Source organism: Schistosoma haematobium, chromosome 1 (genome assembly GCF_000699445.3).
Source record: "Schistosoma haematobium chromosome 1, whole genome shotgun sequence".
NCBI classification, from domain to species: Eukaryota; Metazoa; Platyhelminthes; class Trematoda; order Strigeidida; family Schistosomatidae; genus Schistosoma; species Schistosoma haematobium.
In genome coordinates this window covers 60,826,389-60,853,073 of record NC_067196.1, presented here as the reverse complement: position 1 = coordinate 60,853,073, position 26,685 = coordinate 60,826,389, and the positions used below count along the sequence as shown (strand labels likewise).

The window sequence follows — 26,685 nt, the reverse complement described above, 5'->3', positions numbered from 1 at the left end:
TACAATAATGTACGTACGCAACAAGTTTTTTTATAAGTAGTAAACTGATTGAGGTGAAAACTTGTATTTCATCTTTCGATATTTGCATTGAATAACTATAATTAGAAGTTAGTTAATTACACAGTGCCGGTGGTATATTGAGTTGCCTGTTTTGAATAATTTGTGTGAAAGACATTTGAGATGTGTATAGTTTTCTACACACACACACACACATTTTTAATGTAAATATTTATGTTGTGTTTCACCACTAAACTCGTTCATACGTTCCATCCATGAAATTAAACATTTGACAGTAGGTTAATTTTAAGCTATTATATTTATCAAACGGTTAACAGCCTGAAACATTTTAACACTTAAACTGAATTATCTTTAAAATATTACATGTATGAGTAATTTTTAGACAGAATTGATCCGAAAAGATATGTCATCGTATCAAACTTGTCAAGATAGGCGGTTCATTATCCTACGACTGGTAGAAGACAACTATCATTTTGTACCACTCTACAATTTTTTATTCTTATAAAAGAAGTTCATTTAGTGCAGGGCATCAATTGTCACTATGAATTTTGAGTTAAATTAAGACACAATAAATCTGAGGTTCTTCTCACTAAAAATGACCTTTCGTTGTACAAGTTACATTAAAGTACGATCCGAGATACAATGGTGGCTGGCAATATGCATTGGAAAGAATGAACATTAAACAAATGTTGATTCCTGATCTGCAAATATCTGACTGGTGATCACTCAACATTTATCGTCAAGATCAATCAATAAATAAGAAAAGGAAACTTGTTGAGATATTCGGTGCTGAGAATAATAATGATTTTAAAAAGGAAAACTAAGAAAGGTACGTGAATAAAAACATACAGAAAAAGTTAGTCTTAGAGCTAATATGCTACTGAATAAGTATAAACTGATGTTTTATCTCAAGAAAAAAAGAAAAGTAAATGCATTTATAGGCATTTTACTACACATATACTTAGTAAGCAAATTAGACTAAAATTAATTTTGCTGATGTTATTTTTATTTTAGAAAGTTGACATAGATTCCGTGTAAGTTTCGATCTTTTTTATTTATCTTCTTTTTTGGATTTTTTTCTTGCAAAAGTGAGTTTCACTACAAACTAATATTGTTAGAGAATTTTTATTGAAAATCAAGGGAGTACTGTATCGTTAGTACTTCAGTGATGGCGTTGAAACTCATCCTGACAAAGCAAACGAAAACAATTTCACATAGACCACTTAATTTATGAATGTACTTCAACGGTGATTGCATTTAGATGCGATATTTATTTATTTAAACACACAAACATTGGTACAAGGAGGCACCAAATACATATGGGCCACACAAATCATTCAATTTGTGAGAGATCCAGGATACTGCCCGGGTACCCAAATTGAAGCAGGTGGTTTTCTTGGGGGGCTACACCCGAAGCCTTTGACCTAAAGGTCTAATCCACAAAGCAGTGGAGCAACATAAGGAGGTGCAGTCCCATGGTAGCCAGTGACCAACGATTGGTTCATACGCTGTTCGTTTCCTTAGGGTCCTGGATCCCATGTACACCATTGGTTTGGAATCGGGGTTTTCCGAATCCCCTAGGTGGGTTCTCAATCTTCACCAATCCGGTTAGAGCACCGGACATTCGCTTTTCGTCCTCTCAATTTCGTAAACAACACCCCGCCACAAGAAGGCAGTGAGTAGGACTTCCCTGGCAGTGGTTGTATGCACGTGGCAATATGAGAGCATTTCGAGAGGGAGAGTTGACTCTCCCCACTCTCGAAAGTACCACGGCATTTATGGGCATTGAAAGGGTGACCCTCACATATTTCTATCATATAATTCAGTTTGAGACTTAATAGGGAAGGAATAAATTATAAGTGTGTAGAAAAAGTGTTTATGATATAAAGAATTATTTTAAGTCAATCTTTCAACAATCTATATACGACAGGCAATTTATTTGATTGAATTTTACAGTTGATTGAACACTAAGTAGTGACCATTGTCATTTGTATTTCAAGTACTTTTTAGTACTGAACGAATATAATTGAACTAATATTCGTTATGGGATCCTATATAACAACTAGCGTTGATAATCCTACACTGGGAGCGCACGACTGAATCTAAGCTGCGTATTTTAAAATCAATAGAAAAGCCTGAAACACTACAATTAGTCCAACAAAAATACGTTGAACATACACGTTAATGTATTATAAGCAATCTTAACAAATTTATTTAATTTTTCTTGTGTTTCACAAATATATAGATGATACTCATTTCAAAATGTAATGTGTGTATATGTGGGTTAAAACGAGAAATTTTCAAATAAACTCTCGTTCAACCTACCTCAGAATCTCGATAACTAAATTCATAATCACGTAAAGCTCTTGCTCTCACTTCTTCTGTAAAAGTTCGATATTCAGGACTGTCAGGTTTCAAAAGTGTTACAGTCATAAGAGCACGATAAGCTTGACGTGCTCTTTCGTTTTCTTCTGGGCTGGATGTTTCTTTATACCAAGGTCTTTTCAATTTTGTTTGACTGAAAACAACGAAAAAATACATATATTGGTGATGGACTAATTAATTAATTAACTAAACAGACATTAAAAAGGAAGAAGGTATTTGTAAAATCTCAGTGAATGGATTTACTTTATTCCCACATCAACTCGGCGCGCAAATACTGTGAAACTATTCAATCAAATATAGACGAAAGTTCTTATAAATTAATTTAACAGTTAAAACAATTAGCAAACCATATGATAAAAAATATTCATTTTGACGATAATTACCAGTGAGAACACGTTAGACTAAATATATACGCTTAAAATAATGTAAACTCTATGCTAAAAATGACGAAAGCAAATAGTCGATCTTACTGTCAAAGTTCAACTTAATTTGTAAAGACAAATAAAATGTCACAGAATATGTTCGCCTTTTTCCCTAAGTATTGTTTTTGCGGAACAGCGATGAAATATTTTTACCTTCATTTTATCCGCTATTATGATATGTTTGGCAAGAGTTTAGCTATATTATGCATCACAGTACAGTAACCGCTGTACTTACAGATAACCAAATAAACCAATTTTTACTGTTAATAAAAACTTAGTCTGTCCAAAATTGATGTTTAAATATTAAAAACACCAGCTAATGGGGTAAGAATAAATCTTAAAAGAATCAATAAAAAAGATTGAGAAAAGATGTGATATGAAATAAAAATTACTCATGAGTAATATACTCAGATAACATCACAAATGTCATAGTTCTGTTAAAATTGTATTCATCATTAGGCAAGACCACTAGTGATTTATATTACATTACACAATATTAAGTAATAAGGCAAAGTATATCATTATTATTCAACAACAAGTGTTATTAAAAGTATTCCATAGAGATCCGCTCAGTTGTATAAAAGTATGAAGAGTTGTCAGGGGTGATAGCCTCAATAATATCCTACACTACTGCCAATAGTTAACTGTTCTGATAAATATTTTGGTAAAAACGGTTACTTATCATGTATTTTCAGGAGAATGTTCCCTTTCTCGGACACGCTCTGATAGACAGTCTTGTAGCGCAGAGACGCTGGCAAAACGAGGACATTGGAAAATATTCGAATTCTTCACACCTACCATGTATAAAATGTCGCTTCCAGACCGATCTCCATTGAGATCTTCTTTAACAAAGTAAAGCTATACGTTCATATGCATTGAACAGTCTGGTTTTTATAATGTATCATTTCTGATAAACCAGTCGACTGTGAAATTTCGATAGGGAAAAAGAATGCTCCTTGGGAACTCACGCGCCTACACAATCTATAATCAAATCAATAGATCTATTTATGAACACTAAGTTGAATTCACAGATATTATTTACATTTTATGATATGAAATAACCACAATACTGGGGAAAAATCTATATTTCATCTTGATCTTGAGTTTATTCTATTAGATTAAAAAAACAATTTTTAATCTCTACGCATAATTTTCATAATGGTTATCAATCTTTTTCTCTCAAGCATATTTGTAATAAAATTTGAAATGGAAACTAATATGATTTGTATGAAACACAAAACATTGTCATATATCTATTTATTTATTACATTTTATGAAAAGGATATTGTTTGTTCTATGATTTAGAACTGAACAAACCAGTGAGTAATGGTATTTCAATGAAATCTCATTGTAATAACTCAGTTTACCAAAAGACAATTTAATGCTTTTAAAGTGTAAATGTGGAAAATAAACGGTAATTTACTGAATTTTGTCCATTTGTTTTATTCATAAAGTTAAAATTAGAAGTGTGTGTGTGTGTCATAAAAATAGATCAATCTAATAGTTATTATTTAGATAAAGCAAAGAAAACATCCACTGATTAACTGTTTGAAAAAGGAAAACGACAAAAACACTTAACTACCAAACATTAAGTGAAATTAATTAATTAATTATTTTTCTTCTTTTTAATGAATAATAGCAAGTGATGTAAACAACGAATCATCTATTCATTTAAACAAAATTCTAATATGATATGATAAATAAATAAATAAATAAATTATTTACTACAAATAATAATCGATAAAAAATATATCACATTATCAATTAAAATAGATTAATTTGATTAAAGGACTTAATCAATTATCTAATCAACTTTAAAACAAAATCACTATTCATACAATTAATTTATATCAATAATTCAAGGATCATTTGATTAGAAAATATGCCGTTATTACTACTCTTATTATTATTATTATTATTATTATTATTATTATTATTATTATTATGAATAGACCTAGACTTTTCAATACATACCATGTTGTAAAGAAAAATCAAATATGTAATAAATAATTAGATTGAAAATGGCCCACTATAAATGAATGAATAACATGTTGAATATCACAGAATAGATATATAATTATAATAATTATCATTATTCCCAGCGCCAAAGTTTAATTTACTTGGATTTCATTAAATGCAATCTTAATTAAATCATTAATTTCCGGAAAACAATTGTATTTATAAATTTACGTGTACCTGCCAAAGCAGCTACATTGGCCGAACAGAAAGGAGGGCATATCTCAGATTTTTTGAACATGTTCCAAAAAGCCTCAGAACAAGAGAAAGAAAGACTCTAAATAGTGCAATCACCAAACATCTTCTTGATACAGGACATCAGGTCGATACCCTACAATCATTCAAGATGATTAGTAAGCAGCCAAACTCCAGTCTTCTGAAGTTTGCTGATGTAGTTGCTATCAGGCGCCAAAAGCCTGATTTATGTGTTCAAAAGGAGATGGTTATTAATCTTTCCTTGCCTTGGTGATTAATATTCCTTCGTTATATCTTAATAATTTTTTTTCTTTTTCTTTAAACTCTTTCTCGCATTTATTACACCATTGAGTTTTATTCCAACTATCTTATTTTATCAACTGAACTCTACTCATTTTATTCCTATCAAGGTTTATTTGTTTCTAACCCTTTGAACTGTTGTCACAATGTTCTTTCATCACATAAGGTATATATTTACAATATTCAGTCTATTAAATTTATTTACACCCTTGCTATACTATATGAATATGTCTTTAATATAACTTCCAATCAAACTCTTTTATGTAAGTAATTTAAACCCATTAATTATGATTTTAAATATCACAGGTTGTAAGCAGCTGACGAGAACCAACGAAATAAAATTGAATTCATGCTATTCTGCTAGAATGTTTGTTCTTGCTCTTTTCAAAATGATAAAGGGAACTATGTGTATATAATAGAGACAGTTGTACAACTGGAAAAAGAAAAAAACAACTATAGTTTACAATATAAGAAAAATGCCCAAAGAAAATATTGTTCCATTTTACATAATAAGCTTTGTTATTAACAATATTAACCTCAACATATAATTACTGGGGTTTAGTTGAAAAGTTACATTAAAAGTTATATTGATTGCTAAAAATATTTACATGCGTGTGTATGTTTGCTTATCTACTACAACCAATCTAGCAAACCATATACCAACTCTTTACTTAAGTGAATGATAAAATGAGAGAAAAAAATCAACCAGAAAACACGACCCACTCTCATCTTGTTAATCTATTGCAATGAGAATAGAAGGAAGCAACTTATGCCACATCCTACCTACTTTCATTTAATACATATAACTAAATGTATTTTCTAGTATGAGAATAGACAAAACAAAAATTCTAATCAATAACACAAACCACCTAACTATAATAACAATAAATTGTTGTTATTATTATTATTATTATCGTTATCAACTGCATGCAAAAACAAATGCCTTCAGGCTGAATCAATCAAATAATCGATAATATCTTGTCATAAATGAAAAAAAAACAATTGATTATATTATTTAACAAAGCCTTATTAATGTCGATGAAATGTAAACAATTAAAAGAGTTTATGTACATTTGTTTATCTGTCGATTTATCTGTTTGCTTATGTGTGTTTGTGAGTTAATGCCTGTGTGAGTATGTGTTATTTGAAATAAGCTTGATATCTTATTTGTTGTAAGCATAGTAAATAAAATAAAAGAGAAGCACAACAATAAATAATAAGTAATGATAATGTTAATACCAATATATCAGTGAAATTATAGAAAGTGAATTCGAATAATAATAATAATAATAATGGTATTGCATTGATGAATAGTCCTACCTTTCTCTAAAATACATTAGTTATTATTATCACTGTGCAGAATAACGAGGGGAATTTTAAAACTAGAGTGAATATTATCTAAGTTGAATACCACCTGATTTTTTATTGGTTCTGCTTAGTTAACAACCATTTAGTTCATGATGAACATTACTAGTTTGATCGAAAAAAAGATATAACATATAGGTGAAAGAAAATAATGATTCACATATTTGTGATCTATCATTATTTACAAAGTTATTAACTGCAAATAGAGTCTGAATTCAACTTATACACACATACAGAGAGAAAGAGAAAAAAATAGTTTTTTGTAAAATAACCCTTTCAAACTTCTAAATTATACGACTTTCCAGTTGTCAAAATATTGCAGTAAATTCCACCGCTTTTGATTTAATTCAACTTAGTTATTGTACATATTTTTATAGAATGCTTTCAACATATCGGGAAAGTAATTGCCGAAAAATTCAAGTGTAACCGACAACACAGCAGTCGGTATATTTCTCATCTTATTTATTCTCCAGACAAACAAGAGGTAATTAGACTATTTATTTATCGAATATTTTATACGATGGAAAGAGAATTGTTATAGGATATGAAATTGATACAAAACATTTATACATAAAGATGATAACTTTTGACATTCTATCTTAATCTTCACGAGTTAAATAAATGTATTAGACGAGAATACGATTGAATATTTCACAATTGTCTTTTGAATGAACATTCTTTATTGTATTCTAATCAAACATAGGGTAGTATTGACCGTGTAGATGGTTACAGGTTGCAGATAAGATTTCCTGAAAGACATTGCTCTATATTTTTATTGAGCCCCCAGATTCCTTGGTACGGTCGAGGGCGATGAGAGTCTGCCGTCCCTCTTGAAATGCTCTTACGTGGTCACGCGTATACAACCACCGCTAGCGAAGGCCTACTCACTGCCTTCTTACAACGAGGGTATCGTTAACAAAATTAAGAGGACAAAAAGCGAATGTTTGGCGCTCTAACCGGATTGGTGAAGATTGAGAACCCACCTAGGGGATTCGGAAAACCCTGATTCCAAACCAATGGTGTACATGGGATCCAGGATCCTAAGGAAACGAACAGCGTATGAACCAATCGTTGGTCACTGGCTACCATGGGACTGCACCTCCTTATGTTGCTCCACTGCTTTGTGGATTAGACCTTTAGGTCAAAGGCTTCGGGTGTAGCCCCCCAAGAAAACCACCTGCTTCAATTTGGGTACCCGGGCAGTATCCTGGATCTCTCACAAATTGAATGATTTGTGTGGCCCATATGTATTTGGTGCCTCCTTGTACCAATGTTTGTGTGTTTAAATAAATAAATAAATATTCCTATAGAATATTTTTATACATTTTGACACTAGAAGTATCAAATGATAAACAATTAAAATCAAATTACATTTTACAACACTAACTGAATAAATCATAATATTTAGGGTACTCTTTTTTACATTAATTATTTATTGTAAAATGATAATTGTTGGTTTATAACTGTAAACAACGAAAATGGAAATTACTGAGAACTACTGTTCTTCTAAATATTATCGAGTTATATAGCTGCAGTAAAGTAATAATCATCACCTCGTTGCTCGGAAACAATGAAACACTGCTAACGAAAAACATATAAACACAGATAATCAGGTGATGTTGAACAATCCAAATATCAATGAATAGTTAAGCTATAGAAAGGATTTTTAATTGTGAGTAACAATTATCAGTTAGCGTTCGATAAAATAAATTGAACAAGTCAACACAGTCATTGCAAAACAATAACACTCATTTTCATAGCAAGAATTAAAAAAATGATAACATTCCTATGATATTTTAACCAGTTTAATTAGTTGCTTTTAATATTTCCAAATTTAAGAAAAGGAACCATTATAGTGACCTTTTCTCTCTAATAATTCAGAAATAAAATAAATGAATGAACTGATCCTTAAAAAACTATGCTAACGATTAATTTCATTAAATATATTAAAATAAAAGAAATAAACAATTTTTCCTCTACCAAACTGACATTAATTAGAAAACCATCGAAAAAAACTAGTGATAATGAATGGAATCTGTATTCTATCTATTCTAAAATCTAATCTATCGACCCCTTTCAAAAAACCGAAAATGTAAAGTTATTGATGAACACTAAAAGAGTACAATATCAAATAATGCAAATCTAGTCAATTTTGTAATGTAACTGCTAAAACTGTTACTTCATGACTCATTTTAAAATGGGGCGAATTTTCTAAAAAAGTAGAGTAAAACACTATCACTACATGTGAATGAAATAGTAGGAATAAACACATACAATTTATTATAATATCACTGTTCGATTGTGACACAATAATGGTAAGATCTCAATATCCTTAATTTTATTACCATAATGATTCAAGATGGTTATTTAAAGAAAAATAGTCAAGAAATAGTATGAAATATCTACCTAATGTTTAGAAAGTTCTTTTTAGTCACCTCATTTGATAATAATTATTGTCCTATGCTAGTTTGTTTGATCTATTGAATATATTTATACAACAAACATGATATTGTCTAAATAAACAATGGTAGGTTAGTATTTAATTTATTGTGAAAACGATTGTATGTAAATAAATTTAAGACAAATGTACACACCTGCTTAAAAGATCCATGTTGAAAAATGCATAATCTCCATTAACCATATTTAATTTATGTGCTTCCAACATAATATCCCGTACAACTTCTGGATCTGTGCATAGTATTATAACTGTAAGAAGAAAGAAATGAGGAAAATGAACAAATTATTATTTGTGAATTAAGATAGCCAAATATAACATTTGTCATGTTGCACTCTGTATACAATCCGATTTTTTCTAACTTGATGTTTTTGCGAAAACAAAACAAGCATTTATTCAGTCTTTCCAGTTAATGGACATTTACTTTATGACCACATTACTTATGGCATATAATTTCAAAGTTTTAGATATATATCGAGTACTTTCATGAGATATTAAAAGTACTTTAATGAAACCAATGATTAATTGAATTTTTAAACCGGTTTGGTATTTTCTTACGTGCTTTTACTTCTCTTATTTCACCTACTATATACTACATTGAAGCAAGTACACTAATTAGCTAAATCTTAACTTACTAAACTCCAACACAGAATATTTGATTATTAATTGTTGGAAGTAGTTTTTTCAAAGAAAACAATATCAGAGATTCTTTCACTCGATTCATCTAGTAAACCTTATATATATATTCACCAAATTTTGTTCTTTTCACTTTATTTAAATTTATCAACGGATCAAGGTACATGAAATATGGAAGAGCTATCATACGAAAACTCTCTACACAATCGACTTATCGGATCATGTGGGTGTTCGGCGAAATGTGGATCACACCAAAAAGTTTTATATATAGTAGAATAGTTATTTATTCCATAAAATAATAGGCCATTGGTTAACACTAGAATATCTGAGTAATGAGATGGTTGACTATCCTTGTAGGGTTGTTTAACTTTACCCTATCGATCATTAACGTACGCAAAAGACTTTTATCTAAAATCGACAACAAATTATCTCCAAAATTATTTTACTCATATAGGATCAATTGGTTTAACCATGCTATTTTTTCCTAATTACAGATAATTATATGAACCTTGTATGTGAAATGGAATTACCTAATACTATCTTTTTTTGTCTTCGCGTTTTCCACTAGAAAACATTAGATCCTAAATCCTGCATTCTATAGCCACCAAGAATTGAAAAATCATTTGCTGATCTAAGTATGGTGCGCTAGTCTCACTGGACCACTCCGCCTGCATTAATGTTAATTCAATAAACTCAGATCCCCTCTGTAAATTAGATGCGTTCCCCGTTGATCAATGCATTACATATTCTAAACAGTAACAATAGCCCTCAGTTAATATCGAACTCGAAAGGGTTGTGTATCACCAGGCCAATGTGACGTCCTTCATCTTAAACGTAAATGACATGGTATTTATTCCGCGTTATTAGCGTGTTTAGGTTGTTCTACACCAAGTATTAAAAACAACTCTATGCTTACAAAATAGATGAGTTCCATAAATAACGTATTTCAAAAACAATAATGCACTCTAAGATATATTCACCTCTGATTACGCAATTTGGTTGAATTTGGTTGGTTATTAACATTAGATCTTCACAAATAATTTATCCTTATTTTTTTATTAACTGTTCCCTCCCTATTTATATAAACTTGATCATATTTATCGATTGATGTGGTTTCGGTGTTTGTCATTCGAACATATGTATACAAATTGAATGAGTTAATTAAATTAAAAACTCTAGATAATTTTGCTGAGTTATCTATAGTTTCTGAGTAGTAAAATGTCATGATAAAGCTTTACTTCATTTACTTCTATATTCCGATGATAATCTAATGCATATAAGGTTTACTAAGTATTTTATAAAAGAGGTTCTCAAATTTATTTTTCTAATTTAACAAGGAATAATAATAATGATAATTAAATTCTCTCAAGTGAAACTTAAATAGTTGACAGCGACTGCTTTTAAATCTAAATAAAAATAAATGAGGTAAAACTAAAATAATGATTAAGATAATCATAATAATACCGATAATAATGACTAGATATAATATGTCAGTATAACAAATATACATAGATTTTCAGTTGTCTTCAGTATCTATTATAAAATGACACAAGCAAGAAGGATAATCTTAATTAACTAAAACAAACATATACGTATGACTGACTGATTTACCAATTAGTTAGTTGAATAGGTGACCTATTGTTAAAGTGGAAAGATAAGTAAATTGTGATGATAACAGGGGACAAGAAGAAAAAGTATGATATGCTCTCTGCTCATGGTGATTAGCTTAATGTCATTTAGAAAAATATTTCATGGATTTATTATTTCCTTAAATAAATGTAGGGAACTGAAAACAAAATAGTTATAAAGTTCTGAATCATAATTTTCTTTAAATATGTTATGAATATTTTTACACAAAAAACTAGGGCAAGCATACATCCAGTTGAGTTTTTAAAAAGAAGTGGAAAGTATTTCAAGGTATTTGAATTTTTCATTAGATAAGAATTAATTGATTACAGAGCCTAGTAATATACGCTTTCTTGCACATTTGATCTGACCTCATTTTAAATATAATTACATTCTTGCCAAGAACATACAGAACTGAATAAAAAATAATCAGATGGTAAGCGTAGTAATATTCCCGATATTAAAATAAATCTATGTATTAGAGGATTATTTAATTCAAATTAGGAATAAAGGAAATAAACACATGGGAGAAATGCTTATGTCAAACTATTTAATATGTATATTACCCATTCTTGTGAGAATTATCTACCACAAGAGTTGAAAGATCATCATGTAGTACAGCGAACTGATTAAAGTTAGATACCCTAACCATTCTGTAGGCTAGAAACGAAAAGTTCTGAGTTCAATCCACGGTACGGTCGTGGATGCATACCACTAAGAATTTCCATACAAGGACGAAACAGCTGTTCACTCCTTCTTGGTGTTTAATAGTTGCTTAACTATGATCAGTTTGTGATACAAACTGTGACGATTCCTAAATTCACTAGCTTACGAGGAAAACATTTCAAAAAATCCCTCGCTGATAACAAAAACTAAAATGGATGAGTGAAAAACTGAAGCCGTGAAAAGATCTTTTAAGAAAATCGACAGGATGATAATACTCGTTTATTACAAATAATTAATTACATACCATACATTTACGTAATTATATATATATATATATATATATATGTATATATATATATATATATATATATATACATATATATATATATATATATATATATTGGTTTATAAAGTTAAGAATACGTAATAAACAAGATATGGGTTTTTCTGTTCTCTGAATTCTCACTTAAATTTAACGTTTAGAAAACAATCAACTTAAAACGACTATTGGCATCTACCACTTGTATAAAAGGCATATGGATGATGCTTTCACCATTTGCGACAATAAATATGATTTAAAATCATCTACAGACATCTAATAACTGTCACCTGTAATAAAACTTCATACAAGAAGTTGAAAACAATGTATTCAGTTTCTCGATGTAAAAATGGCAAGAAAACACTATGGAAATTTGAGATCTGGCTACAGAAGACCCTCGTAGAATGACCAGCTGTCAAGCTTCCACAGCTGGATCCTCATAAGTTGATAGTGAAACTTAATTATATCCCTCACTACGTGGATATGAAGAATCTTTAGTCCCGAAGTTTCAGTTAACGAACTGAATCTCTTCAAGAAAATACTAATCAAAAACATGTGTCCACTGGTATTTATTGATAAGAACTCAAAACTTAAACCTCCTGAAGAACAAATAACCTCCGTACCAAAAACTTTCTCTATATGGATGTCGATTTCAAGGGTGATAAAGCTGCAGACATCCTGAATAGAAGAATTTTCGACTCCCTTAATAGGACGTTCTTCGCAGCAACTTTGCGATTAAGGTTCTCCAGCTGATCAATGTTTATTCATAATATAAAAGATAAAACCTCTCATTAGACATATTCCACGTCCATCTATCTCCCAAATGTAGTGAGCTTTTGTCTTCTTAGGATTGTCAAAGCATGTGCGAAACATTTGAAAAAATCGGGATTATGTGCCCAAAAGAAACGTGTACAATGTTTTCTATTACTATGGTCTTAATCTCGTGTGATTTTCTTTTCTCTTTTCTTCTTTCACGCTCATCTGCTACCCACCTCATTATTCCCCATAGACTTTTGACTTACAAACTGCTTTGTTTCTGTTTCTATGATTCTCCTGATTACATTTCATCGCGATCCAGCCATTTATCACACTGAATATTCTCTTTTTAATTATAATCCTCTATCTATCTTCATGATAAATATTCAAGATCTCGACGACAAAAACAACAGTATCAGTTTCTCTTAATAACAATATTGTTTATATGCCTTTATTTATTTTAAATCATTGTTACTATTTTTAGCAAAATTCTCATTATCACTATTACTATCATTATTATCCTTTTGAAAAATAAGCTTTGAAAATGAATTTGCTGAACCAACCATTAAAAAAAAACCCATCCAACTCTTATATACATGTATGCGGAATTCAGTGCAGAAAAATGACATAAGTGTCAAATATCAGACAAAAACAATAATTAGTGAAAAAAAACATTTATCTAGTTTTATTTTCAAATGAAACATTATCTTTACGAACCCACTAAAATTATTTTATTATTTACAAATTACAATAACAATTTAATAGTAAAGATTGAATTATCATTATATTTTCTTTTAAATACAATAGGATTTTAACTTTTATTCCTTATATTATTCTGTTTATTTGATATAAAGGCTAACTATAATGTTATCTATTTAAACTTAACTGATCTAACAGAACTTGTATTGACATATACATATACATAAACAACAAGCGAACAGTGTTTTAATTAACTTAGCACTATCAATCATGTATTACTTGTTTTTCTTTTTAAAAAAATTTTTGGGGTTTGTAAAATTATTATTATTATTATTAACATTATTATTATCATTATCATTATTATTATTATTATTAGTAGTAGTAGTAGTAATTAATAATAGTAGCATTAATACCATAAGTATTGTTGTTCATTTTAAACCAATTGAAATGTACTTATAGATTAAATAAAAATCAACCAATTAGAATAAAGCACAGTCTATCGATCTGCCAGTATTATTTGTGATAAAAGATAAATCAATAAGAACACCAGTGATAATAATAATAATAATAACAATAATAATAATAGTAATAAATGAATAAACTGAATAATGACTAATATGAATGAATATTTTTCAGATGTTATACTCGACCAAAAACCTATAAACAATCATTAATCATTTAGAATGTTGAGTTATTATTATTATATTTAAGATAAAATCATTCACGATCGTACTGCTACTTTGTACCTCAGTTGGCTAGTTAAATAGGCTATTCGAATAAATGTAGTAGGAATAGCGTAATAGAGTATAGTACTAGAAGTTATAAACACTATGCTACATACATCATATACACCACATCGATTATATTTGCCAGTAGAAAAGAAATTACAATTAACAAATGTACATATAAGAGAATACTATTAAATCTTGTTCATAAACTAGTTGGTTGGTACACATGAAATCATAACAGATGATTTTCACATAGATAATCATCTAAACAGTAATCAAATAATGCATGAACAATTCCTTCGTTCATCAATTGAAACAAACTATAGATACTAAACAAAACACTACAAATTGTAATATATTTTATTATATTGATGGTAAATACGTGTTGAGTGTATTGTGTGCTTTAGGATATGTTGGAATATTATCCCAATATAGTTCGGATCATGGAGAAACGTTGATAAATTTATATCCGACTGAAAGTATATGATCGTAAGTAAAACGATAAACAAAATTTTGCTAGCTACGGTAGCTTAGACAAGCTCCATATCCACCTACTACTATTCACTATCAGTCAGTGATGTCGCCTAACATAAACAGAGCACTGGAGAAGTTACAGAAAGGTAAAAATGAAAATCCCAATAGTCCCATCAAAATTTAATTGATAGGTGGTTGGGGAGCGTTTGTAGATTCACAAGGTAAGAAGATCGGACTCGAGTGGTAAAGCTTTATAATAAGTGGTAATATGACACAGTATAATCAAAATCAAAAATGTCTCTCATTTACTATAAACAACCACGTTTAGTCAAGTTATACTGACTTATGATATTATGAGGTTTTGGGAAAATTTAGGTTTTTTAAATCAGCAAACTTATAATCTTAGTTATAAATATATTATTTATATATAACAATCTACACAATGCTCAATTTATTCGAAATTATCAAATCAAACCTTGGTAATGATACTTATAATCTTAGTATTTGACTGTGAAGATTAATTTGGTGAGAAAATGGTTTTCGTAATGCATTGACAACAGTTTACAAACTATTGAATGCAAAGGAACATTAAACAGCTGCTTCATCCTAATTTGGGACCCTTAAATTGTGTGTACCAAAAATCCATTCAGGAATCAAACCTGGAAGCTTTAAGCTTTGTGGAGAGTGAACTACCCTTAGATCACTAGGTTGGGATTCTGTGGTATACATTTTTAACTCACAGCCACATAATGCCGCCCGTAATCCCTGTCTTACTTATGGGGAGTCCAAAACTAGAAAGAAATAGCTCCCTGGTTGTCATTGTTTTGCCAACTGTAGTATTATATGAATTTATATACCAGAATTCTTGTCATTAACAAAATTATAATAACAGTATAGTTAAATTATAAAACTTTTAAAAAATAAACCAGACTACTTTTTTTTAGCTAACTGATATAGACATTTGGGCTATGAAAAGAATTCTAAACAAAAGAGAACAATAACACCAGTAGACACCATCTCAACGTATACACACTCATGAATTCATATACAATGAGGCTTTAGAAATTGTTGAATCATTATGAAAATAAAATGAACAAGACTAATGAAATTATTCTTCGGTTGACAATCATGAATAAATATTAAAACAAGTTAAAGACGATTAAAAAATGTGAAGATGGTGAAATAGGCAATATTCACCTAATTCTTTAAATTATAAACGAAAATAGAAAAAAAACTACATGATGTAGAACATAAGAAAAAGTATACACTAACATTTGACTATACATTAAACATTTTGATTAGATAAACTATTTCTAATGTTGTATCCGACGATCAAAGTGTAAAATACAATATTTCGAATTTCAAAGCCAGAACCTATTTCTACATGACAAAGTCTGAAGATTTGGTCAAAAAATTTAAAAAATATTCCACTGATACTTTAGGGAATATTAAATAACAGAAAATGAAGTAAATAAAATATCAATAAAGTTAGCCGATGCAAAATAATCTCAAAATGTTAACATCATATCCACTATTAAGTAGATGAAGGGCTATTATATTGTTAAGAGCATATTGACCAGTTGGGTTCCATTTCGGAGGGATGTACTTGTAGATGTAAACGTTAACCATCCTTCCAGTTCTTTCAAAGTACGTACTTCAGCACATACACATGAACAGGTAAACACAATCGAAACTAATATGAGGCGAGTTTCTGTCCACTTTTGACTGTCTCAACGAAATATTTGTTCATTTCTTTATTTCAATCCAGTCTTTGGTCTAGAATCAATCTTGGCGGCTATTTTATCATCTTTGAAACGAAGTCGTCTACTTGATGGTGAACATGACATTAACATTACAAAATCATTCAAAATTATCAACAAACAAACAACGAAAAGCTTATTACGTTTCGCTAAAATCATAGCTATCAAAAGGGTCAAGCCTGATTAATATAGAAATACTTATTTAAGTTCAACATACGATACTGATAAGTCTGAAACATAATTAGGATACTGGTAATTATTTCTATAAAATCAAAGAATGATGAGATAGCCGAAATGTAGAATAGAATACATATCCTTTAAATATTTTAATTACACCTATAAATCTCCAATTTTCAAACATGTTTTTGGAATTTTTCCAGTACAGTAACATCTGGCTTTCTTTGTTGGTTCAGCTTACATAAGAAAATAAATAGTATTTGGGTTCAGTTTATTAGAAAGTTCAACTTAAGAAGAATTGGAGGCTAATTAAACGAAAAAAGGTTCAGTTAAACAAACAGATTACATTTTGTGTAAATCTTGAGAATTTTCTTCACCTGTTTACTCTTAAATACATTTTAGTTTAGGGGTTGTGGAGATTGTTAAGTTTTTTGATTGAGATCATGTTCTTATTTTCACACTGTCGAACGAAATTTCGAACAAGATTAGACTTTAAAATTTGCTGCTAATTGTTTTTAGAGTTTCTTTTTTTATAGTTTACGATTCATTTGTTAAATGAAAATGCCATGCAAATTTCTAGACAATATTATTACAATAAATTCCATTTTGTCATCTTCAAAGATAAATCACAATCATTCTTACCAATTAAGTGTAAATAGTAATGTAGAAGATATGATAATGTTATATGCATAATAAAAACTCACCATTAAATATTTATCCTCCAAATAAAGAAACAGTTGCCTATCATTCATTCACTGTTAAACTTAGACGAGACAATAACAATCAAATGTTCCTTTTGCATAACAGCAATACTAGAAATAATAATAATAGTTAGCTTATTAAAACTACAACCTCAAATAACTAGCGCTCATATTATTGATTAACTTGTGGCTAACAATAGCGTTATCCATAATTTGGAATAGAAACCATAAAAATAGTATATTTTTGTATAAAAAATAATACTTTCACACAAGTGATTGACTGACTGAATGGATAGATGAATAAAATGAATAAATACTTTGGGCATTATTGATACTGAGTCACTATTTACTGGAGTATACAAAAGATACAGTTATGCTTACAATACATAATAATAACTTTAAATTTTTAGACTATCAAATTCTTTTGTGCAAAACCTAAGAGAAATAGTAACAAAGAAAGAGAAAAGGGATGAGCATGATGAATAATCATGAAGATTTAAATTCTATCTTAACTTTAGTTATGGCTTCATCATATGTATATAGAGATGGTGTTGTGGTTGAACCACTTGGATTTAAGTCACCACGTCACAAGATCGCATCTTGTTTAATGTCCTTCAATCTAGAAAATCAGATAGTACCACTAGTCTTTATATCTAAAGTGTAGTTTATAGCTGATACACGTGTACTTGAGAATGAGTTTCAGTGATTTCATTAATGCAACAAATAGACTGACATTTTATCTTTGTGTCTTATTACCAATAACCAAACGTACCTTCATAAGAGTTGCAATTTACAATATCAACATACTTCTGAATCTATTACTTTAAAACCCACCTATAGCGCAGTATTATGGCCTAATATCCGTTGGATAACACCTTGATCCTTTTGATCATTGATTAAAATCAATTTGACTTCAGTAAAAATGAAAACACTCGAGTGACAGTACTCGTGTTAACGCAATAAAAACAGATCACAATTCTCTGTATGGATACAGTAATCTAGATTACACTGGATTGACCAACTAAATTTTAAAAAGTTATAGATATTGAATACTAATCTCTTTGTTTCTTATCGTTATGACTTGACAAAATGTTGATATCCCGCTGATGGTATAGCTTTTCGTTGTGACTGAAGAAAAGCCGCTACTTGCAACTTATTCAACAAAACAGGACTAATATAGCTAGATGTAAAGAAGGATGTACATCTGTATACGAAATTTATTTATGCACCAAACATTGATTTACCATTTATTCCAAAACTGACTGAAGCGATACTAAAATGATTAATGAAATATTTATATCATCTTAAATTTCCGGTCAATAGATAGATTTGATTGTATTGAACTGGTATTAATTAACACTAATTAATCAATAACATAAAGTATACTATTTGCGAAATCAAATTAGCAACTTTAACCAACATATATAATTTAATTAGAGTTATTTGGTTCCATCCTTATACCTAACAATAAAATAGAATATATATACATAGATATAATATTCATCTAAATTGCTTTGAATAAATGGAGACGTAAAATGTTGGGAAATATATATATGAACAGTTCTTCAGTGTTTGAATTTCCTTAGTACCAGTTTAAAATTCATTACAAGGATTTCAAATAGACAGATCTTCAAAAATTTCATTTGACATGATTGATAGTTGAAAACTGTACAACAGTTTAGCATAAATCAATGGAAAATCTTTATCAGTGCAGATTTTTAATAGTTATTATTCCTGATTAAATTAAACTATTAAGTCAAGTGGAAGCATTTTTCGTAGTTAATAATATATGAGAGTCATAAAATGTATTTGATGGTTTCAATAAATAATAAAAGTAGAACAAATTAACGCGAATGAATTTCTCAACTGAACCTAAGTTACAGTTGACAAATTTTTCAGTCTTAGGGAAGATCTAATCTAACCGGTAACAAGTTTTACTTTAATTGTGTGTTATTAATACTCAATACTTTTCCATTTGGATTAGCTGGTTTTATGGAGAAAGAACAGGACCTAAGCATAATAATATACCACTTCAGTCTTGTAATCTGTTTTAAGTGATTGGAAAAAAACCTTCAAGACAAGTCATACGAAAAACAAACTTTATTACGATAATAAAGTTTTGCAAAATTGGAAGAGAAAAATAAGCGTAATAATATCATCAGGTTTTATTCAGTTACAATAATTCTTGTTATCAGTTCGTGTAAGGGCGAGATACACATACCTAACATCTCAGATGTACAACTTACTTTAGTACTTGTGTATATAGAGAGGGTGAATTTAAAAAATCTTTTAAGCTAACATTACTTCACTGAAATATATACACCTTATTTAACTATCTCAGCTGATGTATTACAATAACCTTACCAGTTGATCTGTTGTCTGTTATACAATCAATAGCCGATCCCTAACACAATCAGCCAATGATTAAAAAGCGGAGATTTAAATACATTGGTCATTATCTAAGTTCGCATTAGAATATACGTAGCAAATATATGATGAAAAAAACAAACTCAAATATTCGGTAAAACTACTTACTTTGGATGAGCCAATATCATGATTTAATGTAATAGATAATAAAGAAAATTCTTTTTATACGATTGGTGATGATCCACCAAAGGAAAACTGTTCCAGTAAGCAAAGAGACTACATCTACTATCAATCTAAGTTTTCTTGAAAACTAGTCCTGCAGTAATAAGCTAGCACATTTGATACCTGAAAATATATACCGAATACCATGAAATTACTATTCAATACATTTAACATAATCATACCATCGAAATGAGAAGGGGGAGAGAGTAGGAAGTAAATAACGATTATCAGAAGTTCTAATAACACTAATGACAAAAATCTAGTCGTTAGGATAAACTCGAACGATAATTTATACAACTATCATATTTCATGTAAATTTCACTAGCTAATGACAAAAATCATTAGAAATACATAAGAATTCTGATCAATAGTCAATTCACAATCACTAAGAAACCTAAGCAATTGTAAACACTGTTCATACTAATCAATTCTACAGGGAAAAGAATCGAATTCAACTACAATAAGCCACTACCATAACAACAAAATATGTTTTTAAAAAAAGAAAGTAAGTAATTCGGAGAAAGAAATGAAGGAAAACAATAACAAAATAAATGGAAACAATTCTTCCCTATCCTATTGATCGATTAACTTGTGTAAAGAAAGATCAGAATATGGAAATTCATTCATCAATTCACAGTAGAACAGACCAATCAGGATGCAGCATTTAATTCAGTGAGATTAACAAGAACCGGTTTTGTCTGACGAACGACGGATCAATAATATTCTATTTTGCTTTATAGTAATAATAACAAAAATAACAGTGAACAAAGATTTTCATAGATGGTGTGGCTACTTGAATAAAAAGGGGAGATGATAAAGAACACCACTGATTTATTGAATGGTAAAAAATAAGGAAAAAAACTAAGTAATCACATATTTTTCCTAACGGGTTTATTGATTATTGAATAGATAAAAATAAAAGTCAGAAAAAAGAACATTGGAGACAAATTTTTAGAACAAAATCTACTTGGAAGAAAATGGAAAAAAAAGAATAAAACAGGACAGATTGTGAAGCTCGAATATTTTAGAAACGGTCGCATAACAAATTTAGTAGATTAGTGTGGAATATTCTTTAATTCCCATTTTGGATATGTTGCGTTTTCACTAAATATAGGCATTATAAATCAGAAAACACTGATCGAAATCTACCAGTTAAGTTATATATGTGATCAATAAGCTATAAAATTAGTATTATATTTCAATCCGACTTATGTATGAGAATGATATAAACGTTATTATAAGGTGGCTGAGTGACCGATAGAGCCGACTAGATCATTCATGGAGCCAGTCGATCGATAGAATTCGACCAGTATTAAAAACCAAGTGTAACACTGATTAACACTTAGTAATCAGTCAGAGCGAATATTCGGCGCTTTAACCAGGTTGGTGGATATGAAGGATCCACCTAGGGGAGTTGGAAAACCCTGATTCCAAACCAATGTTGTACATGGGCTCCAGGATTCTAAGGAAACAAATGGTGTATGAACCAATTGTTGATCACCGGCTACCATGGGTCTGCAGCTCCTTACGTTGCTCCACTGTTTTGTGGATTAGACCTTTAGGTCAAAGGCTCGGGATGTGGTCCAGCATTCACCAGCATTCTCCATCTAATCCTATCCTGGGCAATCCCTTTCATTTGTTTCCAGCTGTTCTTCAACCTTTTCGTGTCTGCTTCTCATTCTCGACGCAGTGTGTTCTTTGATCTTCCTCTTTTTCATCTCCATTCAGGATTCCAAGTTAGGGCTTGCCTCGTGATGCAGTTTGATGATTTTCTCAATGTATGTCCCATCTAACTCCAACATCTTTTCCAAATTTCCGCTTCAGCTGTAAGCTGGTTTTTCTCTCTCACAGAAGGCTGTTTTTGATGGTATCCGGTCAACGGACATTCAATATCTTGAGTAGAAAAATGTTTATAAATACTTGTACGTTTTTAATGATGGTTGCCGTAGTTCTCGAAGTTTCATCTCCATACGGTAAGATTGTGTTGGCGTTCGTATTGAAGATTGTGATTTTGATGTTGGCTTGCATACAGTTGTTTTGAGTTTCAGATGTTCTTCAACTGTAGGGATGCTGTCCTTGCTTTGCCAATCCTTGACTTCATATGTGCAGCAGACCCTCCTTGATTATCGATGATGCTACGTGGATACGTGAAAGTTTTAACCTCCTTCAGAGTTTTTCCATCAAGTATGGGATAGAAGGGCCAGGTCATCTGCGAGTCAGTCAGTCAGCTACAACGTAGGACCAGGCACATATATGCATCGGTCCAAGTTGCCATACCTCATTGGCACAGCAAGATGAACACCGGATTCATAGCAGTGGTTAGGTCAAAGGTGGTAATATATAGGAGAAAGATTCCATATAAGGATATAGTACAGGAAGAAAGATCTAGTATGTAGAAAGAAAGATATGAAGTGATTTTAATCTCATAGTTTAAGGGAAGACAAAGAGTGTATACTCCTACGCCATTGTGATAGATTCTGAGCCATGTCACCAAGAGTCTCCAACCATTGGTTACGATAGTCACGCGGACCCCAACCAAGTAGTCTGCATCTACCAACATGGCTCAAACTAGAATTTAGTGACTTAAAGCACTGATGCCACGTTTTGGTTTGGCCAAAACGTGGCATCTGCGAAGTCCATATCGTCTAGGTGAATCCGAGCTGTCCATTGTATTCTGTGAATCCCCTCAGATGTGGAGGTCTTCATAATCCGGTCCTCACTAGGAAAGCATCTGTCACCTGTCCTCCATGCACCACTTCACAGTGTACTCCGTCCTATGAACTCCGTATGATGTTGACGATTTTATCAGCTACTCACTCTATAGTGTTGAACAAAGTTCCACAAGGAGTTCCTATCTACACTGTCAAACGCCTTCGCATAGTCAAGGAAGTTGATGCATAGTGACGGGTTCCATTCAATTGATTGCTCAACAATGATCCGTAGTGTCGTGATTTGGTCTGTGAACAACAAATCCTCACGAAATTCGGAATGTTGACCTCGAAGTTGGTCGTCTACTTAATCTCTCATCCAGTTCAGCGACACTCTGTTGAAAACCTTTCCCTGTACCGATAATAGTGTGATTCCTCTATAGTTCTCACATATGCTCAGATTTCCTTTCTTTGGTACCTTGATGAGGAGTACCTCTTCCAAGTCTGTCAGTGACATTTAATCTTCCTCCCAAATCTCCCTGAGTAGAACGTGGATCATGTCTGAAGTTACTTATGTGTTCGATTTCAGTCTATTGTCAGGTCCTGCTGCTTTCCCACTCTTGATTTCTTTGATGATCGGTCATCCTGATTTCCTCGATCGTCCGTGGAGTGACATAGGAAGGTCTGTATGTGCTGCTTCGATGTCTGGTGGATCCAATGGAGCTGACCTATTCAAGAGTTCTTCAAAGCGTTCTACCCATCTGTTTCTCAGTTCTTGAATCTCAGTGATTGGCTTGCCTTCCTCGCTCTTGACTGGTCACTCTGGAGTACCATATTTCCCTACCAGTTTCTTCGTCATGTCATCTAGTTGTTTCATACTTCATTCTCTTGCAGATTTTTCCACTGTTGCTGCTAGGTGTTCCACGTATTTCTGCTGTTGAGAGCTATTTTTAATCCATTGAGTATATCATTATATGGAAGGAAGGCTGCATTGAACCTTTGTAATGTTGTTTATCCAGTTGGCCAGTGCTTTTTTGGCTTTAGTTTCATCTTAGCAATCTGAAGCTATGTCAGCTGCTCTCCATTCTGTTTCTCACATCTTCCATTGACTTAGTGACCTTGTGCAAATATGATTGATATGATTCTCTATAGTGTGATCTGGTGAGACCTATGTAGCTTTGTGTATGTCTTTGTGTGAGAATATTGTACAACCTATAACCATTTTGTTGAATGTACATAAATTTGCGAATCTCTCACCATTCTCTTTCCTTCTTCCAAGTCCAGGTTTTCCCATGATGTCTTCATACCCGATGATTACTTTCATTCATAATATGTAGAAATACCTAAGTGATATTATTGCTAAAGTGCCAGGAGAGTAAATTCTAACTACTTAATGGTGAATTTAGACCCCATTCACATAACGGAAATCGAATTCTAATGAATACTTACAAATATGAAATCAGGATCAAGTGATTGCAGGCGAACCACTGAACAATATCTACAAAATCTACATGTTCAGTTACATTATGAAATAATAATATGCCAGTTATATAATTCCTAAAGTGCATTCTGTATTGTATTAGTGATCCCAGTCTAAACAGTTAGATAAAGATATAAATTATTTACCAAGAACAAGTTTATTTACTCAGCTTCAAGTGACAATTTTGTGTAGGTAGTTGTGATATTATTCGTCTGCTTAAATCGAAGTAGGTACAGTGAAGCTCGAGCCTATGACCTACCGGTTGGAAGCTGGTTGCCTAAACCATGAAATTTACCATCCCACCCAAAATAATAAAGGACACAAACCACTAAGTTGACTTGGATAATGCTTTTAGAGTTATCAAATATGCTCCTTCAAATTTAACAAATGGTTTACGGGTTCACCTTTTGGACACCGGTGAAGATATCTCAATACACATCCAGAAACCTAACCTCTGTATCAAAAAGAAACTTGTACGAGTCTCTCCGTCTCGACTACCTATAAAAATCGTGTAGGAGTGAGTAAGTCTACTTTATCAAATTTCCAGAGTTTCCTTCACTTTGTGCGCTTAAATACTTTTGATATTCATCTCATTACTATTACGTAGTCATCATTAAGTTAAACTTTCTTCATAATGTATAGTTAAATCTCAATTAAATATTATGTAATCTGGCAGTTGATGATCTAGATATTTACAGATTTTGGAAATAATTGTTAGAATTACCCTATACTCCCTTTTTCAACTACCTAGCTAGCTATCCAACATTATTTTCATAGTTACGTATAACTACTTCATACGTAGCTTTTCATTATCTATGCGAACCATCTCCTCAATGTTCAGTCCATTTCATCACACTTTACTACATTATTTCGACTCCTCTACCGTTAATCTTGTTGACTTGATATCTTTGTGGTATTGAAGCACAGCAACATAGCCTGACGCACATCTGCGCTAAGTTCTATGATGATGTCTGTCTGTCCGATCAACAGTCAGTGACTTCGTAAACTAATGTCACATTTCGGTTTAGTCACCGTCGGTTTTCCTATAACTCAGTTTTTTACCAGCAAACATTAGACGTGAAGGCAGGAGAAGGTTGTAACATTCGTTACCTATGCCCAAACAACCCAGTCGATGAAGACTCACACCTTCACCAACCGATTGTTATTAGGTGAGTTTTATGGGTGTACTTGTCAAAATTGTGTGAGCTTTAATTAGAACACACAATCATAATTATCAAAAGCAGGTGGTTTGAATGTAAACTTAGTCCTGCAATATAACTGAAAAAACTCACGTGTTGGCATGATTTAATAGTTTAATAAGTTGAATTTTAACTACTATAGTCTGATGTCAGGATGTTACTTAACGCAGTTCTGTTTGAACGGCCGGGTTAAAATATTATGCCTCAAACAAAAATGTAACTCTCATATTACTATTTAACACTTAATTGATCCTGTTTTATTATTGTAAATCATAGATTTATACTAGTGTGGAGTCATGATCAGAGACTAATTGGGACGAATTATTTCATCACTCTATACGTCTCTTAATTAAATATCTGAGTGAAAATTTTCATTATAAACATTTTTCCCACTGTTATGTAATACATTTGAGTTTTCATTGATACCTATCTAGTGATCGCTCTAATTTACAAACCCGGCTTCAATTTAATATGCAGCCTTTTCCTAATGATATCATTTAGTCAAATTGAAATATTGGTTACAAAGATTAACTAGACCAACAAATAAGATCACTACTCTGAACTATAGGTCTCCAATATCATAATTCAACAAAACTTAAATTATTCACATAGCATAGATAGTTCATCAGTCAGTCAGATGCAAAATGGAACCTGATACGTATATAAATCGGTTCAATTTGCTATACCCCATTAACATTGACATGAGTTCGCTACGCCAAATCCTAGAATGATAGAGGTAGTAATAATTTCAGTGATGATAAGAAAGACTGAGCATTAAAGATACAACATAAGTTAACAAAATGAAAACGAAAAAATACACAGACAGTACCTAAAATGAGACATGATAACTACCATATATATAACTTGACTATTCATCATAGCGACATGAAACGTCGATATAGTTTAAAAAATCAACATCTAATCTAAGCTGTGGATTGATGAAGTGTTTTTTACCGCTTTGCTATATAATTTAAAGTAGACGTACAATAAATTGAATTGTAAAATCGAATAGCCTACTACTGTTGCGAATGAAAACTCAGGTAGGGACAACCGATTTATTAATTGATGCGA

General features: G+C 31.2%; 1 protein-coding gene across 1 annotated transcript in view; it reads right to left on the bottom strand.

The window, feature by feature from the left end:
* The window catches only part of NPR2_1 (Nitrogen permease regulator 2), a gene marked incomplete at its 5' end in the record, with an annotated part of 101,774 nt that overhangs the window by 55,688 nt on the left and 19,401 nt on the right, over positions 1 to 26,685 (bottom strand). The window contains 2 exons of the mRNA XM_012939537.3: positions 2,344 to 2,536; positions 9,296 to 9,407. Coding sequence (XP_012794991.2) covers positions 2,344 to 2,536; positions 9,296 to 9,407 — 305 coding nt within the window. The remainder of the gene's footprint in view (positions 1 to 2,343; positions 2,537 to 9,295; positions 9,408 to 26,685) is intronic.